This window comes from Agelaius tricolor, unplaced genomic scaffold, assembly GCF_023055355.1.
Source record: "Agelaius tricolor isolate 1412-34295 unplaced genomic scaffold, bAgeTri1.0.p SCAF_43, whole genome shotgun sequence".
NCBI classification, from domain to species: domain Eukaryota; kingdom Metazoa; phylum Chordata; class Aves; order Passeriformes; family Icteridae; genus Agelaius; species Agelaius tricolor.
In genome coordinates this window covers 1,559,151-1,580,465 of record NW_027269303.1, presented here as the reverse complement: position 1 = coordinate 1,580,465, position 21,315 = coordinate 1,559,151, and the positions used below count along the sequence as shown (strand labels likewise).

The following is a 21,315-nucleotide window of genomic DNA, read 5'->3' as shown; positions in this document are numbered from 1 at the left end:
CTCTGCAAGACAGCCCTGGGCACCCCTGGCTGCTCTGCACAAGAGACAAGCAGAGAATGCACTCACAGGCTCTGCAGGCATTGGCATGTTCCAGCTTGAGGAGATGGCTCCAGGAGCTGCAGCTGCATTGTCCTGCAGCCAGAGGTTCCTGTGCCAAGGGCTGGCAGTGATTGTGCCCCAGGCACTTCTCAGCCCCTTCCCAGCCCTGACTGATTGAAGCTCTCTGTGCCTCTGGGATGTGCCCAGGCTGGCTGCAGGCAGTGCCCCAGCCCTGCTGGGCTGGCACAAGAGCTGCTCATCCAGAGAAATGTGCTTTTGAAGCTCTTCTTGGTGACCAGGAGCTGCCTCTGTGCCAGGAGCCCAGCCCAGCTCAGCAGCACAGACACAGCACAAGGACTTTAATCAGCCTCTGGGGCTTTGTGCTCAGGCCCTGAACATCAGTCCCTGAGAGGGAGCTGAAGAAACCTCTCCAGAACTCCAAGGCAGAATCCAACTCCAAAGTTTCTTGGACTTTAATGGGTCCCACTGAGGGACACAACTGAGCAAGTGTCCCCAGGCCCCAGGCAGAGCAGAGAACTGCAGGCAGTGCTGACAGGTGGGGACAAAGAGAAGCCAAGTCTTGGTGCCCTGGGGCACAGCAGGGTCTGTGCCAGCAAGGGCTGGGAGGAGACACCTTGTCCTGAGGCCCTGGGGCCTCCTGGCACAGCCCCAGCCAGGCTGGGCACTGTCAGCCCCTTGTGCTGCCCTCAGCATCCCCCCCTAGCCCACATCCCAGTGGCCTCAAGGATCTGCTGCAAGGAGTCCCTGGGGAGCCTTGCTCAGCAATGGCCCTGGGGGCTCCTGAATGCTCCCTGCAGGGACTGCAGGTTTTTCAAAGGACTTTGGCTTTGGCTTTTGCCTTGGAGACTCTGAGAGGTTTGTGCAATCATGGCCTCCAATTATCTGCTGTAATTAGTCCCTAGAGATTCTCTGCCTGTTGCAGCTTTGATTGTGACTCATTAATACTTCAGGGTACTTAAGTTTTTTAAGGCACTTCCTCTTTCCCTTTTGATACAGACTCTATGAGAAAGATTGTGCATTTACAGGTTACAATTATCTGCTTAATGAGTCCCTGGAGAGCCGTTATCAGTAACAACATTCAGTGGGCTCATTAATGCTTCAAGGTACTTCAGTTATTTTAAGGTACTTGGTGTTTCCCTTTTGATACAGATTCTGTGAGAGTTTGTGCAATCATGGCCCCAATTATCTGCTTTAATGAGTCCCTTGAGAGCTTTGTACTGACACTCAGTGGGGCTCAGTAATGCTTTGAGGTTCTCAAAAATTTTAAGGTAGTTTGGAATTTCCTTTCTACATTGAGACTCTGAGAGTTTTTTGGTCAATCCTGGCCTCCAATTCTCTCTTCCAAGGAGTCCAGGAGGAGCCTGTGTTGGGGATGGACCTCAGTGGGACCCATTCATGCTTTGAGACACTTTGGGGTTTTCTTCTGACTTTGACTCCTGGAAAGGTTTGTGCAATCTCCTCTCAGGCCTTGAGGTTCAAGGGCTCAGCTCCAAATGCACCACAGGGCTCATCAGGATGCAACAAGTCCTGACAAACCATGGCTCTGCCTTGATTTCCCTCTGCTCTAATGCATTTTATCAGGGATGTATCTGGAGTGATTTTGGTTTGCCACTTTGAGATTTCTCAGCCAATGCATCTATCAGTGCAGTGGGATCAGTGTTGGCTAATTACCATTGCACTCACTGGAATATATTTACTCATTTCCTGCTGTGAGATAGGATTAGGAGAAAGGCAAAGTAGGCTCAAAATTTTAAAAGGGTATATAGAAAAGTTTATTACCAGTAAAAAGAAGAAAGAGTAATAAGAATATGAACACTTCTCCACTCCCTACAACCTTTTCTTTCTTACTGACAATGCAAGGAGACAAAACCTGAAAGTTTCAGTCAGTTTACACCATCTAGAACAGTCTTTCTTCAGTTCACTTAGGCAGAGGTGTCTCTCTTTCATGCTATGGAGACTTCTCCATAAGAAAAACATTTGCTCGTGGCTCTCAATTCCCACCAAGAGCAGCTGCCCAGAAAATCTGCAATCGTGAAGTCCCTCCCATTTTTCACAGCTTTTCCCACAGCTGTGTTTTTGGCCATGTCAGCTTATGGGGTATGAGTTTAAAGATGAGCTGTTCAAGAGCAAAGATTCTCTTCATCTATTTCTGAAATAATCTTCCTCTCTGGGAACAGAGATCTTCTTCTTCTCTCCCTGAGGACACAGGGTCTCACCACTCTTCTCTTTCTCTTTTTAAACCTCTGATGGGATCACAGCTACTTCAACATTTGCTTACTTTACCATGGAGGCCTTTGCTGAACAAGTCATCTCCCATATTTTCAATTAGTTATAGGGAAAAAGAGAGTCTGATATAATAATTACATCCTTCCCCATAGCTTTACAAGAGGATTTCAGCCCCAAGATCAAGGCATCTCCTCATCCCTCCCATCTGGGGCTCAACTTCCCCTTCAGTGACCTGGGTGTCTTCATGTTGCTCCTCTGTGTGCCTGCACTTTGTCCTTTTCTCTCACTGGAGGGAGGATGGAAGCACTGAAAGAGTTCATATCTCACCCGGGGCCTGCAGATGGTTCCGTGCCCCTGGCCGGGCTCGGTGCTTGCGGCCGGAGCTGTTTTACGATGGAGGTTTCTGCAGCGGCTGCGCTGGGGCTGTGTCAGGATGGGCCGCGCTGGGGCAGGGCCAGGATCTCAGCAGCCAGGCCAGAGCACAGCAGCAGCACGGCCGGGGGCCGATGGCTTCTCCTGCCCCTGCCCGGGGCTTGCGGCTGAAGCCCAAGGGTGGCAGAATCTTGGCCGAGCCGGCCCGGCCCGGGGCTGCTCCTGGGGCCCGGCGGATCCTGGCTGGGCCCGGGCTGGCGGCGGGGCAGGGCTCAGCAGGGCCCAGATGTTCCCAACTGCAGCCATGGCCCGGCCCGGCCTCGGCCCCGCGGCCTCCCCTGCCCTGCCCGGCAGCCGATGGGGCCTGGCGGGGTCCCTGGGAAGGGGCCCGGCCCCACGGCAGGAGCTGCCCGGCCTTGCTGGAACCCTGGATGCTGAGAAATTTAAACTTTCTCTGCTGAATGGCACAGACCTGCAAGAGAACTCTGCATTTGACCTGAGGCTGTGGAGAAGGCTTCCAAAATTGATCAATAGCATTGGGATTATGGGTGTGTAGTTGGTTAGAAGTGTATAATATCACAGAAAAATCTTAAGACTTCGGGGTTTTAGAAGATAATAATAAATATGAAGCCAGATGGAGGTTTTAGGGTGAAGACAGCTTGTTCTTCTTTACCTTCTTCCTTCTTCTTCACCTTCTTCTTCCTTCTTCTTCATGGGTTTGGGTGGTAGTTTGTAATTGGACATAAAAGTCTGCATTGCAGGCTTCAAATGATCAACTATTGGGTTAAAAGGGAAAATAATTTAGGTATCTTTTCTTAATTGGATAGTTTAGCCTTAAAAGACCTTGTAACAAGAGATAGTTAGCCATTTTGTGCCCTGCTAATGAAAGAGTGCAGAACTCACGGCCTTAAGAATGTAACATGGGTAAGAAACAATAAACACCTGAGTCTGAACACGTACTGTCATCTCAAGTGCCTTCAATCCCAAGTCCAAGAGAAGTAGAAAAAGCAAGCAGAGAACCCACATGGCCCGCCCTGGCTGAGATGGGGAGCTGGGCTGGCCTTGTTACCTCTGTGCCAGCCAGAAGGGAAAGAGACCCTCCCAGGCTTTCCCATCTTTAACATGTGTCTTCACAGAGGCGTGTACAGTTTCCTTACTGGTTTAACAGATTGTCAATTCTCAAAGATAATTACTCATTGGTTTTTTGTCAGACGTGGAGGAAACTGCTAGCAGCTTCTCTTAGAACATCACTTCTATGATGCCAAACCCTCACAACAGCACAGAGCCAAGAGCTCCTTTGTCCATATATAGTGCATATGTGCCCAAGTCCTCAAAAACGCTTCTTGGGAGATCTCTGGGCCCTTTCCAAGTTTTTTTCAACTGAAAGCATTCAGCTCAGAGTCTAAGAAAATCACCAGAGGACACGGCCAGCCTGACCTGTCTGTCCTTGCTACTGTTGTCTGGGACCAATCTTTGGATATATGGAATTTGGGAGGCAAAATTCTAATTTTGGCCATGGACCCTGGACATGAAGGTTGGTTCTTTTCCATAGGAAGGAAGGAACAGAGCCCCAGTGTTTGCCAGGCAGAAGAGAGGTGACCACCAGAGGACAAGGCCAGCCAGAAGTGGCAGGTTTTTTTCTGAGAGAAACTCTTGCATATAGGAAAATTTTTAGAGAGAATAACAATTTTGGCAATGGACATTTAAAAAGAGGGAGGGTTCTTTTCTATAGCAAGGAAAGCACGGAGCCCCAGTGTTCCAGGAGCTGATGAGAGGCAGCACTTGACATCCCCACATCAGCCAGACCTGTCAGGTGGCCCTGGGAGGCCAAGCCAGCCAGGTCTGTTCCATGTACCCTCAGTTCCATGGGGCCCCACAGTGTCCCAATGGTCCCTTGCTTCCCTGAGGCCCTGAGGTGCCATAATGCCCCCTTGGTGACACCAGGCCCTGAAGGGTCCCAATGGTCTCCATGGTTCCATCAGGCCCCACAGAGCCATAATGGTCTCTGGGTTCCATGAAGCCCCACTGGGTCACCATGGCCCCTTGGTTCCATGGGCTCCAGTGGTGCCACAATGATCCCCTTGGTTCCATGAGGTCTCCACAGTGTCCCAGTGTTCTCCATGGGAAGGAAAGAACCCAGCCCCAGTGTTGCAGGGGCAGTCACCAGAGGTCAAGGCCAGCCAGGCTTGATGGTACTGGAAGATTGTGCCTGGGAGTAACCCTTGGATATCCAGAATTTTGGAGGTGGAATCCCAATTTCAGACATGGACACCTGGAAGAGAAGGATGGTTGTTTTCCATAGGAAAGAAAGCATGGAACACTGATTCCACAGTGACATTTGGGGATCTATGGGGAGCATGGGGATCGTTTCTGCACCTCGTGACCCAACAGGAGCTTTTCTAATAAATGTTGCCTGAAGCTCCCACTGTGCTCATGACAGGAACCCATGTGAGTGTCTGGGACATCCCAGTTCTTTGGCAGCCTGGGGACTCCTGGGATGTCACCATGGAATGGCTGTGACTGCCTCTGACCACAGGGCTCTTTACCATCCCCAGAAAGCCCTGGGAGGTCTCCATGGAGCCCCCGTCTCTACATGTGACATTCCAGCTCTGGAACAGCCTGGAGATTCTTGGAATGTCCCCATGGAACCCTTCTGAGGGCCTGTGACAAATCTGATCCTTAGTAGGCAACCATCACCAGTCCACTGTTGCTATGGGCAGTTTCCATAGCAACCATCACCAGCCCCCTGTTGCTATGCTCAGTCCCTTGGCAGCTCCATGGAGACCCCATGCCAGGGGTGGTTGCCATGGCCACCAGGGCTGCCACCAGCTGGGATGCTCGGTTTCCACGGGCCGGGCTTCAGGAATGGGATTCCCCAATTTCCTGCTCCCGCTAAAACCGTGCTGCCCTCGCTGCCCTCCCGCCTCCCATGGAAAGCACAAAAGGCAAAGATCCCGGGCTGGGATAAGAACAATTTATTGGGAACAGCAACCAGATAAGGAGCAAAAGGAACAGAAACAATATTGATAACAGAAGGGATAAGTAAAACTATTTACAGAGAAAACTACAACATCAACAACTAGTTCTTCCTGGCAATATATTTCCTCCTGTCTGGAAAGGACACCCTTTTCCTCAGGGAGAGAGAGAGAGTCCCTTTCCTGCCCCTGGCAATGACCTGAGGTGGGAGTGAATGTAATGACAGGGCCATGGCCAGACCCTCATGTTCTCCAATCCCACATAAAGTCATTGGCGGGGCAACAAAAGGTACAGGTGTCTTCCCAGCATGGATTATAGGGAACATGGATCACCAGGCCTCTGACCAACGTGGTGTCTCCAATGGGGGATTAAGCTGGAGCAGTGCATGAAGCTCTTCCTGCAGCCGGGGCATGTGCAGGGCTTCCCTTACCGGTGCCTCCATTGGTGTCTAGTCAAATGAGAGCTGCTGGTGAAGCTCTTCCCACACTGGGGACACTCGTAGGGCCTCTCCCCAGTGTGGATGCGCTGGTGCCTGATGAGGAGGGAGTTGTGCTTGAAGCCCTTCCCGCAGTCAGGGCAGAGGAAGGGCCTCTCATCCGTGTGAATGCGCTGGTGCTGGAGGAGCTGAGAGCTGGTGTGAAACCTCTTCCCACACTCGGGGCACTGGTAGGGCCTCTCCCCTGTGTGGATCATTTGGTGGATGATCATTTGGGTCTTCCTACTAAAGGTCATCCCACATTCCCCACAGTTGTATGGCCTTTCCCCAGTGTGGATCCTCTGGTGGCAGATCAAGAGAGACTTCTGCCTAAAGTTCTTCCCACATTCCCCACATTCATAGGGCCGTTCCCTGGTGTGGGTCTTCTGGTGGGAGATCAGGTTAGAGTTCTGGCTGAAGCTCATCCCACATTCCCCACACTCGTAGGGCTTCTCCCCGGTGTGGATCCGCTGGTGCCTGATGAGGTGGGAGTTGCGCTTGAAGCCCATCCCACAGTCAGGGCAGCGGAAGGGCCTCTCATCCATGTGAATCCGCTCATGCAGGAGGAGATCAGAGCTGGTGTAAAACCTCTTCTGACACTGGGGACACTCGCAGGGCCTCTCCCTCTCCCCAGCGTGGATGCGCTGGTCGGTGATGAGGGTGGAGTTGCGCTTGAAGCCCCTCCCACAGTCAGGGCAGTGGAAGGGCCTCTCATCAGTGTGAATCTGCTGGTGCTGGAGGAGACTGGAGCTGGTCTGAAACCTCTTCTGGCACTGGGGACACTCGTAGGGCCTCTCCCCAGTGTGGATGCGTTGGTGGGTGATGAGGGCAGAGCTGCAGCTGAAGCCCTTCCCACACTCCCCACACTCGTAGGGCCATTCCCCAGTGTGGATCATCTGGTGGCTGATCAGGGTGCTGCTCTGCCTGATGCTCTTCCCACACTCCAAGCACTTGTGGGGCTTCTCCCCATTGTGAAGCTGCCCATGGGCCACCAGCTCTGAGCTCTGGCTGAAGCTCTGTCCACCTTCCTGGCTCAGGGTGGGTCTTTCCTCCTCAGAGCACCCTGGGCTGGGTTTGGAGCCCCTCCTCTTGTGGAATCTCTGGGGATTTTCCTCACCATTGGATTCCTGTGCCCTGGAATCACGCAAAATGGCCTCTTCCACGATGTTCTGCTTTGGGGATTTGTCCTCCATGGTCTCCATGCTCAGCTTCTTCCCTGGGGGAGGAAGGACAAGGAGAGGATGGGATTTGCCTCCGTGCCAGAGGGAAGGGGAAGGAGATCCCCCCAGTGCATCCCCAGCAGGACGGGGTTGGCAGCAGGGTTGTCCTGCAGCCAGGGGCTGTGCTGGGCTGGGAGATGGAGCAGGAGAGAGGGGGAAAGGGGCACTGACTTCCTCCTCACCTGCCTGGGTGTCCTAGGGCATTGTGTCAGTTTGAAAAGACAGGTGTCTGCTAAGGAAGGCAGGAGACTCCCTTGAAATGGAAAATGTTAATCCCTTCACTTGGAATTATAATTTTCAAAACAAGAGGCTTTCAAGCAAATCTATGGGAATAGGAATAACAGTCCTTCAGAAGAAAAATTAAAAATACAAATGCAGTAGTACTAAAAACTACTTACAGAGTAAGAATACAATCTGACACCATGTGGGTCAGAGTGTTGGTAGCACTCCTGTTAAATGGTGGCTGCAGTGCTCCTGCAGGGACAGGTGTGGTTCTGTTGGAGCAGTGATCCTGTAGAAGGGTGGAGTTTTCCTCTGAAGGTCCAGTTGTGGCGTCGATCGGCCTGGTCTTCCTCTGGGATCCAGTGGAGCTGAAAGCTGCTCTTCTGGGAATCTTGTGGGAGAAGGCTGACTCTGTTGTTCACATTCTCAGATTATCTCCAGGTAGGAATGCTTGGCTCCTCCCTCTGGGCAGATCTTCTCACAATGGGATGATGGAATTTTTATCAGTGACACTCAATGGCCCATTAACAGAAGATATCTCCCTGGAGGGAGGATTCATGTGGAAGAGATAAAGTAAACTGCTCAATTAACAGATGATAATTGCCCCAACTTTAACAGAGGGTAATTGAATACACACCCAGCTAAACCTGAGACACTGTTCCAGCCTTGGAAAGCAGGATTTGGTACCAGGATTCTTTAGGGAATGCAACCCTGATTGAAGGCAGAGATAGAATCTCCAGAGCCTGCAGCCAGAAATGGACAGTTGTGTGATACTCATTTCAACATCTTCTCTTTCGGAATTATTGACTAATGATTATTTGCTTTGCCTACCTAATATTTTTGTAATTTTTTGCAAATTTGCATTATCTAAATTACACTGTTCCTTAAGTTAAGTTTGGTGTCTGTGTCTTTGGTGCGGGCCCTGCCCACTGGCGAAACAGGGCCCAATCCTGCCTAAGTGTTACCTGGGGAGACAAAACCCTCACTGCAAATGTGCCCCCTTCCTCCTTGTTCCCCACACTTCATGCACTGATCATGATGTCCTATGGTCTGGGGTATCCCTGGGGTCAGCTGGAATCTCCTGTCCTGGCTGTGTCCCCTCCCAAGCTCCCCCACACCCTCAGCCCCTCCCCAGCGTGGCCGAATGAGGGGCAGGACAGGCCTTGGTTCAGTGCGAGCTCAGCAAGAACAAAACCATCTCTGCGTGCTCAGCCCTGTGCTCAGCCCCCGGGCCCGGCATTTCCTCCACTGCCACCCCGGAGCCCCCTTTCCCACCCCTCTGCCCCACGGCCACCGCAGCACCGGCTGACAATAGAAGCAATTCTGGGGCAATTCCAAGTTTCCTTGGTTCCTGCACAGCTCCAGCTCAGCTCCTGGCAGGTTACAATTAAAGAAAAGTGCAAATTTGGCCCAATACAGATATTATTAAAAGGCAGTGGAAGCTCTGTGTAGCTGTCACAAAGGTGACAGGGATGAAGAGAATAATGATTCTCACATTTGGAAAAAACCCAAGCCTGGGAATTCAGTAGTTATTTGGGAATTTAGCTACTTGAGCTGGGCTTCTTGTGGGACTTTTAGCAGCCTCGTGTTCCTCACCATGTGGTGAATGAACCTTGTCAGTCTGCTGGTATCATTTGCTCCATTTCCTCCAGTGATTTTAACAAACTTTTCAAGGAGGGACAACAAAGTATTTTCTTTACACTCCAGTCCCACAACAGCCATTTTCCTCATCAGTTCTCCCATAGGTCGCTCAGACGAAGCTGCATCCAAGTTTCCAAGAGTTCCTCCAGAGAGACCCACAACCTCCTCAGAGGAAGGAACCATGCTGTTGTCAAAGGCAACAGGGGTCAAAGAACAGTGCCCTGAACTCACGGTGCCAAAATAATTTTGCAATCTGGTTAAGAAAATATTAGAGAGATGCCATTTGCCCTGGAGCAGGGCAAGTGTGACATTGTCCCCTGTGTGTGTGGCCTTCCCGGGGTGGGGGTTTTACACCTGAGCCAGTTTGGGTAAGGGGGGTGGTGCTCACCCCCTGAGCAGGGATTCCCCCACTGTTTCAGGTTGCAATGTAAGATGGAACCAAATGCATGTTTTCAATGCCCATCTTCATCAACTGCTATAAACAGGCGGGGCACTGTTCTTGATCTCTTCCATGACTCAGCCCTGATAACACCCTCCAGGGGAGATATCTTGTGTGAATGAGCCATTGAGTGTCACTGCAGGACTGATCAAATTCCATCCTCCCATTGTGGGATGCTCCGCCCAGGGGGAGGATCCAAGCATTCCTACCTGCATATAAGCTGAGCCTTGCAACACCAGGAGCAGCTTGCCTACTGGATTCCCAGAGGACAAGAGCTCCAGAACCACCCCTGGACCTTCAGAGGAAGACCAGACCCTTCTACAGGATCACTGCTTGGACAGAATCACGTTCATCCCTCCAACAGGACTGCAGCCACCATTTAATGGGACTGCAGCCACCACCCTGACCAGCAACAGGGTGTCAGGTTATATCCTGACTCTGTCAGTTTAAGGCAGTGTTTCTATATCATTGCCTTGATCTTCAATTTCTTATAAAATTGTATATCTGACTTAGACTCTCCCCCAGGTTTGCCTTCTAACCAGAAAAAAAGACAATGTGCGCACCCTTTGTTTGGTTCCCAGAACAGGATTTCCCATTCCCAAACCTTGATAGGATGGAGGAGGAGGCTGCGAGAAACAGGAGGGAGCCATGGGACACCCAGGCAGGTGAGGAGGAAGTCAGTGCCCCTTTCCCCCTCTCTCCTGCTCCATCTCCCAGCCCAGCACAGCCCCCGGCTGCAGGACAACCCTGCTGCCAACCCCATCCTGCTGGGGATGCACTGGGGGGATCTCCTTCCCCTTCCCTCTGGCACGGAGGCAAATCCCATCCTCTCCTTGTCCTTCCTCCTCCAGAGAAGGAGCTGAGCATGGAGACCATGGAGGAAAAATCTCCATGGCAGACCCTTGTGGAAGTGGCAGTTTTGAGTGACTCCACAGTGCAGAATTCCAATGGGGAGGAAAATCCCCAGAAATCCTTCATGAGGATGGGCTCCAAACCCAGCCCAGTGTGCTCTGAAGAGGAAAGACCCACCCTGAGCCAGGAAGGTGGACAGAGCTTCAGCCAGAGCTCAGAGCTGGTGGCCCATGGGCAGCTTCACAATGGGGAGAAGCCCCACAAGTGCTTGGAGTGTGGGAAGAGCTTCAGCAAGAGTAACCACCTGATCCGGCACCAGATGATCCACACCGGGGAATGGCCCTACGAGTGTGGGGAGTGTGGGAAGGGCTTCAGCCACAGATCCACCCTCGTAATCCACCAACGCATCCACACTGGGGAGAGGCCCTATGAGTGTCCCCAGTGTCAAAAGAGGTTTAGGACCAGCTCCAATCTCTACAAGCACCAGCGAATTCACTCAGAGGAGAGGCCCTTCCTCTGCCCTGACTGTGGGAAGGGCTTCAAGCGCAACTCCCTCCTCATCAGGCACCAGCGCATCCACACTGGGGAGAGGCCCTACGCGTGCCCCACCTGTGGGAAGAGATTTCAGACCAGCTCCAATCTCTACCTGCATGAGCGCATTCACACGGATGAGAGGCCCTTCCGCTGCTCTGATTGTGGGAAGGACTTCAAGAAAAAATTCACCCTCGTCATGCACCAGCGCATCCATACTGGGGAGAGGCCCGATGAGTTCTCCACATCATGGGAAGAGCTCGTCCATGAGCTTTCACTTGATCAGACACCAATGGAGTCGCCAGTAAGGGAAGTTCTGCGAGTGCCCCAGCTGCAGGAAGAGCTTCATGCACCACTCCAGCTTCTTTCCCCATTGGGGGTCCCATGTTGGGAAGAGCCCTGGGGATCCATTTTCCCTGTGATCCATGGTAGGAAGACACCAGTCCCTTTTGCTGCCCCTGCCAATGACCTGATGTGGGATGGAAGAACATGCGGGTCTGGCTATGGCTGTGACATTACATTCGCTCCCACCTCAGGTCATTGCCATTGGCAGGAAAGGAACTCTCTCTCTCTCCCTCCTGACAAGAAGGGTGTCCTTTCCAGGCAGGGGGAAATTGTAGCCGGGAAGAGACAGTCAGTTGTGTTGTAGTTTTCCCTTTTTCTTATCACTTGTGTTATCAGTATTGTTTCTGCTCCTTTTTGTTCCATATCCCGTTGCTGTTCCCAATAAATTGTTCTTATCCCAGCCCGGGATCTTTGCCTTTTGTGCTTTCCATGGGAGGCGGGAGGGCAGCGAGGGCAGCGCGGTTTTAGCGGGAGCAGGAAATTGGGGAATCCCATTCCTGAAGCCTGGCCCGTGGAAAGCGAGCATCCCAGCTGGTGGCAGCCCTGGTGGCCATGGCAGCAGCCTTGGGAGCGGGTCCCTGGCTGGGGCTGTGGGAACCTCTTCCCTCTGGTGCCCAGGGACAGGAGTGGAGGGAGCGGCTGCAGCTGAGTCGGGGCAGGCTCAGGTTGGATGTCAGGAAAAGGTTTTTGGCCAGAGGCTGCTGGGGCCCTGGCCAGGCTCCCCAGGGCAGGGTCCCAGCTCCAGGGCTCTCTGAGCTGCAGCAGTGTTTGGCCAGCGCTGCCAGGCCCAGGCTGGCATTGTTGGGGTGTCCTGTGCAGGGCCAGCAGTTGGACTGGAGGATCCTGATGGGTCACTCCCAGCTCAGCCCATTCTGTGCTTCTGGGATCCCATGAGCCTGGGGATGGGGCTGCCAATGGTTGCCATGGCAACGGGCTCTGGCTGCAGGCCTGAGCTGGTGTCCATGGCAACCACCCCTGGCATGGGGTCTCCATGGAGCTGCCAAGGGACTGAGCATAGCAACAGGGGCCTGGTGATGGTTGCCATGGAAACTGACCATAGCAACAGGGGTCTGGGGATGGTTGCCTGCTAAGGATCAGATTTGTCACAGGCCCTCAGAGGGGTTCCATGGGGACATTCCAAGAATCTCCAGGCTGTTCCAGAGCTGGAATGTCACATGTAGAGACGGGGGCTCCATGGAGACCTCCCAGGGCTTTCTGGGGATGGTAAAGAGCCCTGTGGTCAGAGGCAGTCACAGCCATTCCATGGTGACATCCCAGGGCACCTTGGGCTGCAAAGGCACCCATCTGTCACAGGCACTCACGGGGGCTCCACGGTGACATCCCAGGAGTCCCCAGGCTGCCAGAGAGCTGGGATGTCCCAGACACTCACAGGGGTTCCTGTCATGGGCACAGTGGGAGCTTCAGGCAACGTTTATCAGAGAAGCTCCTGTTGGGTCACGAGGTGCAGAAACGATCCCCAATAGCCCCCATAGATCCCCAAATGTCACTGTGGAATCAGTGTTCCATGCTTTCTTTCCTATGGAAAACAACCATCCTTCTCTTCCAGGTGTCAATGTCTGAAATTGGGATTCCACCTCTAAAATTCTGGATATCCAAGGGTTGCTCCCAGGCACAATCTTCCAGTACCATCAAGCCTGGCTGCCCTTGGCCTCTGGTGGCTGCTCCTGCAACACTGGGGCTCGGTTCTTCCCTTCCCATGGAGATCACTGGGACACTGTGGGACCTCATGGAACCAAGGGTATCATTGTGGCACCACTGGAGCCCATGGAACCAAGGGGCTGTGGTGACCCAGCGGGGCTTCATGGAACCCAGAGACCATTATGGCTCTGTGGGGCCTGATGGAACCATGGAGACCATCGGGACCCTTCAGGGCCTGGTGTCACCAAGGGGGCATTATGACACCTCAGGGCCTCAGGGAAGCAAGGGACCATTGGGACACTGTGGGGCCCCATGGAACTGAGGGAACATGGAACAGGCCTGGCTGGTTTGGCCTCCCAGGGGCCACCTGAAAGGTCTGGCTGATGTCAAGGGCTGCCTCTCATCAGCTCCTGGAGCACTGGGGCTCCATGCTCTCCTTGCTATGGAAAGAACCATCTGGCTTTTCAGATGCTGTAAGAGACGGTCTGAAGTTTCCCTCATTTGTCTCACGATCGTCACAAGGACAGAGACCGGGACCCTGAGGACCCTGACTGGAGCTCTGGCCTGGCTGCGGTGGATGCTCACCAAGGGATTGTTTGCAGGTGTGTTTGCAGTGCTGCCATGGTCGCTGCTTCGAGCAGAGGGCTGGCAAAGGAGCAGCTCGCCCTATATGCTGGCACCTGCTTCATGACAATAGCCCATGAATTTCCCCACCTCTCGGCCAAATGAACTTTCTGGGGTAACTTTAGTGGTCCCCCATGGAAAATTCTTCATCTGCTTCATGACCACCGTGATGGATGGAGATTGAAGCCCCCTCCCAAGGACTGAGACTGAGACCCTTATAACCCTGACATGGGGAGGGGTTGGCCTGATTGAAGTGACATGTTTGCCCAGGTGTGGTCATTGGACCAAGAAAACAATTGCTCTCACTCACTGCTGAGATTGACTTATCCTGTTTTGGAACATGGACTGTCTGTACCCATTTTCAATAAACTTATTCTTCATTGTCTTTTACCTGTTCCCTCCTCAGCAGAGGACTATAATAGACCCCTGAGTTAACCAAGACTTTGAGATTCTCCCTGACCTGACAAGACAGATCTATTGGCTGGACCACATGAGGATTTAGTCTCTCTGTTTGGTAGCTATATCCACCCCCTCTCTTTCTCTCTCTATCCTTTATCTCCTTTCTAAATCTCTCTATTGCATTTGCTGTGGGCACTCAATAAAAGGTGCATTTATTTGATTAATACTGAAATCCCCTTCGTGTTGTCTTTTGCACTCCGAGATCAGTTAACGAACCATCACGACCCCCACTTGTATGAGCAGATTGTGACAGATGCCCATTGCCAAACTTGGTACTCTCCCTAAACAATTTCCTTAATGCAATGGTATCTCCCAGAAAAAAACGTGCCAGCTCTGGCTGGCCTTGGCCTCTGGTGGCCACCTCTCATCTGCCCCTGAAACACTGGGGCTCTGTTCCTTCATTCCTACGGAAAAGAACCGGATTTCATGTCCAAGGGCCATGGACAAAAATTAGCATTTGGCCTCCCAAATTCCATATATCCAAGGATTTCTCCCAGACAAAAGTAGACAGGAGAGACAGGTCAGGCTGGCCCTGTCCTCTGGTGATTTTCTTAGACTCTGAGCTGAATGTTTTCATTTGAAAACACCTTGGAGAGGGCCCAGAGATCTCCCAAGGAGGGGTTTTGAGGCCTCGGGCACATGAGCACTACATATGGACAAAGGAGCTCTGTGCTCTGTGCAGTTGTGGTGGTTTTGCATCATGGAAGTGATGTTCTAAGAAAAGCTGCTAGCAGTTTCCTCCATATCTGACAAAAAACCAATGAGTAATTAGCTTTGAGAATTGACAATCTGTTAAACCACTAAGGAAACTGAACACGCCTCTGTGAAGACACATGTTAAAGATGGGAAAGCCTGGGAGGGTCTCTTTCCCTTCTGGCTGGCACAGACATAACAAGGCCAGCCCAGCTCCCCATCTCAGCCAGGGCGGGCCATGTGGGTTCTCTGCTTGCTTTTTCTACTTCTCTTGGGCTCAGGATTGAAGGCACTTGAGATGACAGTACGTGTTCAGACTCAGGTGTTTATTGTTTCTTACCCCTGTTACATTCTTAAGGCCATGAGGTCTGCACTCTTTCATTAGCAGGGCACAAAATGGCTAACTATCTCTTGTTACAAGGTCTTTTAAGGCTAAACTATCCAATTAAGAAAAGATACCCAAATTATTTTCCCTTTTAACCCAATAACTGATCATTTGAAGCCTGCAATGCAGACTTTTATGTCCAATTACAAACTACCACCCAAACCCATGAAGAAGAAGGAAGAAGAAGGTGAAGAAGAAAGAAGAAGGTAAAGAAGAACAAGCTGTCTCCACCCTAAAATCTCCATCTGGCTTCATATTTATTATTATCTTCTAAAACCCCGTAGTCTTAGGATTTTTCTGTGATATTATACACTTCTAACCAACTACACACCCATAATCCTAATGCTATTGATCAATTTTGGAAGCCTTCTCCACAGCCTCAGGTCAAATGCCGTGTTCTCTTGCAGGTCTGTGCCTTTCAGCAGAGAAAGTTTAAATTTCTCAGCATCCAGGGTTCCAGCAAGGCCGGGCAGCTCCTGCCGTGGGGCCGGGCCCCTTCCCAGGGACCCCGCCAGGCCCCATCGGCTGCCAGGCAGGGCAGGGGAGGCCGCGGGGCCGAGGCCGGGCCGGGCCATGGCTGCAGTTGGGAACATCTGGGCCCTGCTGAGCCCTGCCCCGCCGCCAGCCCGGGCCCAGCCAGGATCCGCCGGGCCCCAGGAGCAGCCCCGGGCCGGGCCAGCTCGGCCAGGATTCTGCCACCCTTGGGGTTCACCTGCTCTGGGAATCCTTAAAATCAGAGGGTTTTGGGAAAGCTGCACAAGGCAGGCCCCACAGACAGCAGAACTGTGATTAGAGCTAAGCAGTAGCCGTAAGATTGGTCAGCAGAAAAATTATGTAAGAAGTAGAATAATAAGGACAAATAGAACAATGGTCTGTGTATTAACACTTGCCTAGAATAACTCCCTAAGCTACAGAAAAATTTACCTACCTATTAGGAAGTTCTAAGCTTGATAATGGAGCTCTGTGCATTGTATCTTGAGGCTTACCAGCAGGTATTGTATTCGATATAAGCAAGCATTGTTTTAACCAAAGGTGCGTGTGCTTATAGTGGTTGGATGGAACTACTGTCAATATGCTTTTGCTTTATGTGATTGGTCAAAAAACTGATAAAGAAAGTTTTAACATTAAGTTCTTGGACTGCTTCCTGGGATGTGAGCTGATAGCATCTTCCCATTGTCATAACCATGTAATGAGAGTGATGCTGGAAAATAAAATAGCTCAAGGCACGTTCCTAGCAGTCCTGTCCCATTCGTGATTTGTACATGGACCCCTGGCCAGCAACAGTGGCCAACCTGCATTCAGGCAGGGGCAGCGACTGCTGTACTCATAGAGGAGAGCAAAAAATTGGGGGAAAATTGAATATATATACCCCACACTCAGAAGTATCCTAAGCCAAAAAGGCTGACAAATGGCTCACTGATTCCTGAGTGCTAAAGTACAAAGCCATCTTAATAGATAATGGTTTAGAGCTAATAGTGGGTAACCAACTCAACCCTGCCCAGTTTTTGTATGGAGAACCAGATGAGGAACTAATAAATAATTGCCTAGAGGTTATAAACCATCAAACTAAAGGAAGAGAGGACCTAACAGATCAACCACTCCAAGGTTGAGTGAAACGACTGAACATCGATGGATCTTCACAGGTAATAAAGGGGCACAGGGTATCGGGGTACGCTATAGTGGATGAAGGGTTGGTAGCCATAGAAAAGGGAAAGTTACCTTCCAACTGGTCAGCCCAAGGTGTGAGTTGTATGCCCTAAAACGAGCTCTGGAAATATTGGCACAGAAAATGGGGAACAATATATACAGGAATCAAAATGCACTTTTGGAGTAGTGCATAGCTTTGGAAAAATTTGGGAAGAGAGGGGGCTATTAAATTCAACGGGAAAATGACCGATTCGTGAAAAATTTCTTTTAGAAGAGTTAGAAACCTTACAATTACCAGAGGATGTAGTGGTGGTATATGTTGAAGGACATCAAAAAGGGGCACAAGGGAACAATTTAGCTGATTTAGAGGCTAAAAATGCAACTGAATCAGAGACAGAAAAACTAATAATAGTATTAACATTCATGAGGGAAATGCAAAAAGTCCCTGTATTCAGTGGGACAGAAGAGGAAGAACTCCTTAAAATAGGAGCCAAGAAAGATAATGAAGGGAAGTGGAGATTAGTAAATGGGAGGCAAATGTTGAATAAACCCCTGGCCAAGAAAATGCTAGAAGGCATACATGGAACAACACATTGGGGTACACAAGTGCTAAGTGATCAATTTCTGAGGGATGTGGGATGCATAGGAATTTTTGGGATAGCTAAGCAGGTGACTGAATGGTGTGTGATATGTCAACAAGTAAATCAGAAGATCATGAGGAAAACACCCAGAGGAGGGTGAGAACTAACCTTACAGCCTTTTCAAAACATCCAGGTAGACTTTACTGAGCTTCCCAGGTACAATGGTGGAAGTTTTTGCCAGTGATAGTAGATCACTTGACTCATTGGGTAGAGGTGGTACCCACTGTGAAAGCCAATGCCAATGTTGTGAGTAAAACACTTCTAGAATCAATCATTCCCCAGTGTGGGATGGAAAAACAGGATTGATTCTGACTGGGGAACTCACTTCACATTGAAGATATTGCAGAAAGTTGTTCAGGTCCTGGGAGTAAAATGGGAATTACACACTCCATGGCATCCACAGAGTTCCCATTGGGTTGAGAGAATGAATCAACCTCTTAAAAGAGCTCTAGTTAAGCTAATGATTGAAACCCAAATGTCATGGATAAAATGTCGCCCTTTGGCCTTATTAAGAATTAGAACTCAACCCCAGTCAGATCTGGGGGTGTCACCCTATGAAATGATGTTTGGGTTTCCCTTCCTGACCTCACCCCAGAAGGCTGCCACCTATGAGGAAGGGGAAGCCAATGCCAAGAAATAAGTGATGTCTATAGCACAAACCTTAGAAGGGCTAAGACATAAAGCGGCAATTCCTCAAACTACCACCCTGGATTTCAGAATCCATAATATTAATCCCGGGAACTGGGTGATGATTAAGCCATGGAGAGATCAGCCTCTAACTCCTCAGTGGGAAGGTCCCTTTCAGGCACTGCTCAGCACCGAATCGGCCGTGTGAGCTGCAGAGCGGGGATGGACTCATGGCAGCAGAGTCAAAGGCCCAGGAGAAGAACCCAAAGAGTGGACTGTAACATCCAGGCTGGGTGAAACAAGATTGACTCTCAAGCAGAGACTGAGACAACCAGAAAAACACCAAGACGCCCAAAAAGTAGAGTCAAGCTTCCACCAACCAGCTCGAGAACTGTCTTCCTGTTTTCATGGGTGAGAATTACCAGCATCTGTTGAGGAGAAGTACACAAGGGACTGTAAAAGGCAATGGGACAGCTTCTTCAAGAAAATAAGACAAAGGAAGGAGGGCAAGGCCGGGTTGGCCCCTTTGTTTGCTACCAAGAAGGCCCCATAGCCCTGCTGTGGGTAGCAACCCTGTAGCCATGGTAAGGTAGGGACAAAAGGCCATTCCAGACCTCTGTAATTCCTCAGTTGTCTTTTAATTCAACAGGGACTGGAGGGCAGGACCGAGTTGGCCTCTGTACTCACCCCTAAGATGCACCAACTATGGGTAGCAGCCACACAGGCACGGTAGATGGGAGTCAAAGCCATACTGGACCTCTGGGATGCCCTTTTGTCCATTCCTAATGAGTGTGTCTAAGGAAAACCTGAGATTTTTTTCTCCTGTTCCCACTGTCCTTGCCCACATCAACAGATGCTGATATGACTCATTCAAGAAACAGGAAAATTTTTTACTTAACTGTTTGAGCAAAATGACTTATAGAAAAAGAAAAAGGGGGTTTGTTATAGATGTGTAATCCTATGGTTGACTCTCACAATTAAGGGCTGGATATTAAATACATGTTAAGAGAAGTTTTGTAGATGTATAGTTATCCTTCCCCTCCCCCTTGCATTGTTATCACAGGATGGCCTCAGTAGCTGGGGCATTTGGGAGGGTTGGCTTGTTCCTATGGCAGCACCTGACTGTGGTGTTTGGGTTTGGGTTCTAATTCTGATGTTCACAGGGGTTCTTGGATGAGGGAAGAGATGAGAATGTTGACTCCATGTTTCAGAAAGTTTATTTATTATTTTATGATTTATATTACATTAAAACTATACTAAAAGAATAGAAGAAAAGGTTTCATCAGAAGGCTAGCTAAGCTAAGAATAGAATGGAATGATAACAAAAGCTTCTGTCTCTGACAGAGAGTCCAAGCCAGCTGACTGTGATTGGCCATTCATTAGAAACAACTCTATGAGACCAATCACAGATCCACCTGTTGCATTCCACAGCAGGAGATAACCATTGTTTACATTTTATTCCTGAGGCCTGTCACCTTCTCAGGAGGAAAAATCCTAAAGAAAGGATTTTTCATGCGAAGATGTCTGTGACACCTGACCTCCAATCAAGGTGTGAGACAGTGATCTCCACCACTGGACAGTGAAGAAGGAGTCGATTGACAAGACTTTGGGAGGGGCCAGAGGTATAAAAGACAGAACATCCATTTTGTAGATGAGCACATGGTGACTGAATCCTTTGCTCCTGGCACTGTGTTATTTTCTTTATTCAGTCTTCTGTTGTATTTTGATAAGCTCTTAATATTTTAAAGTTTTGAAAGTGAAAATTGTTTCTCACATGAGGTTGGGGAATGTGGGGCAAGGTTGTCCACACTGGGTCAACTCTCAAGGTAAAACTTCTCTGACCTGGTTAGACCTCCTTAGGAGTGGCCCTACATCAATATAAATCACAGAAAGCTGCAATCAGCTCTTCTCTAAAGAGAACAGTAATAAAATACACTCTTTAAAATAGGATTACTTATTGCTTAGAAGCTCATTGAAATATTTCTTCACAAATGTAGAAGGAAATCTGCCTAATAAATGCTCCAGAGCCGAGGGAAATCAAGGCAGAGCCATGGTGTGTCAGGACTTGCTTGACCCTAATGAGCCCCGTGGTGCATTTGGAGCTGAGCCCTGGGAACCTCAGGGCCTGAGAGGAGATTGCACAAACTTTTCCAGGAGTCAAAGTCAGAGGAAAAACTCAGAGCATCTCAGAGCATGAATGGGTCCCTCTGGGGTCAATCCCCAACACAGGCTCCTCATGGACTCCTTGGGGGGGGGGGGGGGGAGAATTGGAGGCCAGAATTGGAAAAAACACCTCTCAGAGATTCAGAGTGGAAAGGAACATCCAGAGTACCTTAAAAACCTTGAGTATCTGAAAGCATTACTGAGCCCCACTGAGTGTCAGTACAAAGCTCTCAAGGGACTCATTAAAGCAGATAATTGAGACCATGATTGCACAAACCTCTCACAGAGTCTGTATCAAAAGGGCAACACCAAATACCTTAAAATAACTGAAGTACCTTGAAGCATTAATGAGCCCCACTGAGTGTCATTACTGATAAAGGCTCTAGAGGGACTAATTACAGTAGATAATTGGGGGCTGCAACTGCACAATCCTTCTCATAGAGTCTGTATCAAAAGGGAAACACCAAGTACCTTAAAATAACTGAAGTACCCTGAAGCATTAATGAGCCCCACTCAGTGTTGTTACTGACAAAGCCTCACCAGGGACTAATTACAGCAGATAATTGGAGGCCATGATTGCACAAACCTCTCAGAGACTCCAAGGCAAAAGCCAAACCCCAAGTCCTTTGAAAAACCTGCAGTCCCTGCAGGGAGCATGAAGGAGCCCCCAGGGCCATTGCTGAGCAAGGCTCCCCAGGGACTCCTTGCAGCAGATCCTTGAGGCCACTGGGATGTGGGCTAGGGGGGGATGCTGAGGGCAGCACAAGGGGCTGACAGTGCCCAGCCTGGCTGGGGCTGTGCCAGGAGGCCCCAGGGCCTCAGCACAAGGTGTCTCCTCCCAGCCCTTGCTGGCACAGACCCTGCTGTGCCCCAGGGCACCAAGACTTGGCTTCTCTTTGTCCCCACCTGTCAGCACTGCCTGAAGTTCTCTGCTCTGCCTGGGGCCTGGGGACACTTGCTCAGTCGTGTCCCTCACTGGGACCCATTAAAAGTCCAAGAAACTTTGGAGTTGGATTCTGCCTTGGAGTTCTGCAGAGGTTTCTTCAGCTCCCTCTCAG

At 50.3% G+C, this 21,315-nt stretch overlaps 2 protein-coding genes across 2 annotated transcripts in view; one reads left to right on the top strand and one right to left on the bottom strand.

The window, feature by feature from the left end:
- The window catches only part of LOC139604076 (uncharacterized), a 1,261,625-nt gene that overhangs the window by 1,197,190 nt on the left and 43,120 nt on the right, over window positions 1-21,315 (top strand). Inside the window, 1 exon segment of the mRNA XM_071455063.1 lies at window positions 10,675-11,178. Within this exon segment, the coding sequence (XP_071311164.1) occupies window positions 10,675-11,178 (504 nt within the window).
- LOC139604037 (zinc finger protein 3 homolog) lies at window positions 6,061-7,311 on the bottom strand. Its single transcript, XM_071455025.1, has 2 exons — window positions 6,719-7,311; window positions 6,061-6,643 (listed from the first exon to the last, which is right to left on the bottom strand). The coding sequence occupies exons 1-2, from the start codon at window positions 7,309-7,311 to the stop codon at window positions 6,061-6,063; spliced, it is 1,176 nt and encodes a 391-aa protein (XP_071311126.1).

What these genes read in the sequence shown, in the direction of transcription:
- LOC139604037 (XM_071455025.1), bottom strand. Translation starts at nt 7,311, where the DNA reads ATGGAGACCATGGAGGACAAATCCCCAAAGCAGAACATCGTGGAAGAG. An exon ending in GAGAGGGAGAGGCCCTGCGA is followed by an intron (nt 6,644 to 6,718) that starts GTGTCCCCAGTG and finishes CATGGATGAGAG; the next exon opens with GCCCTTCCGCTGCCCTGACT.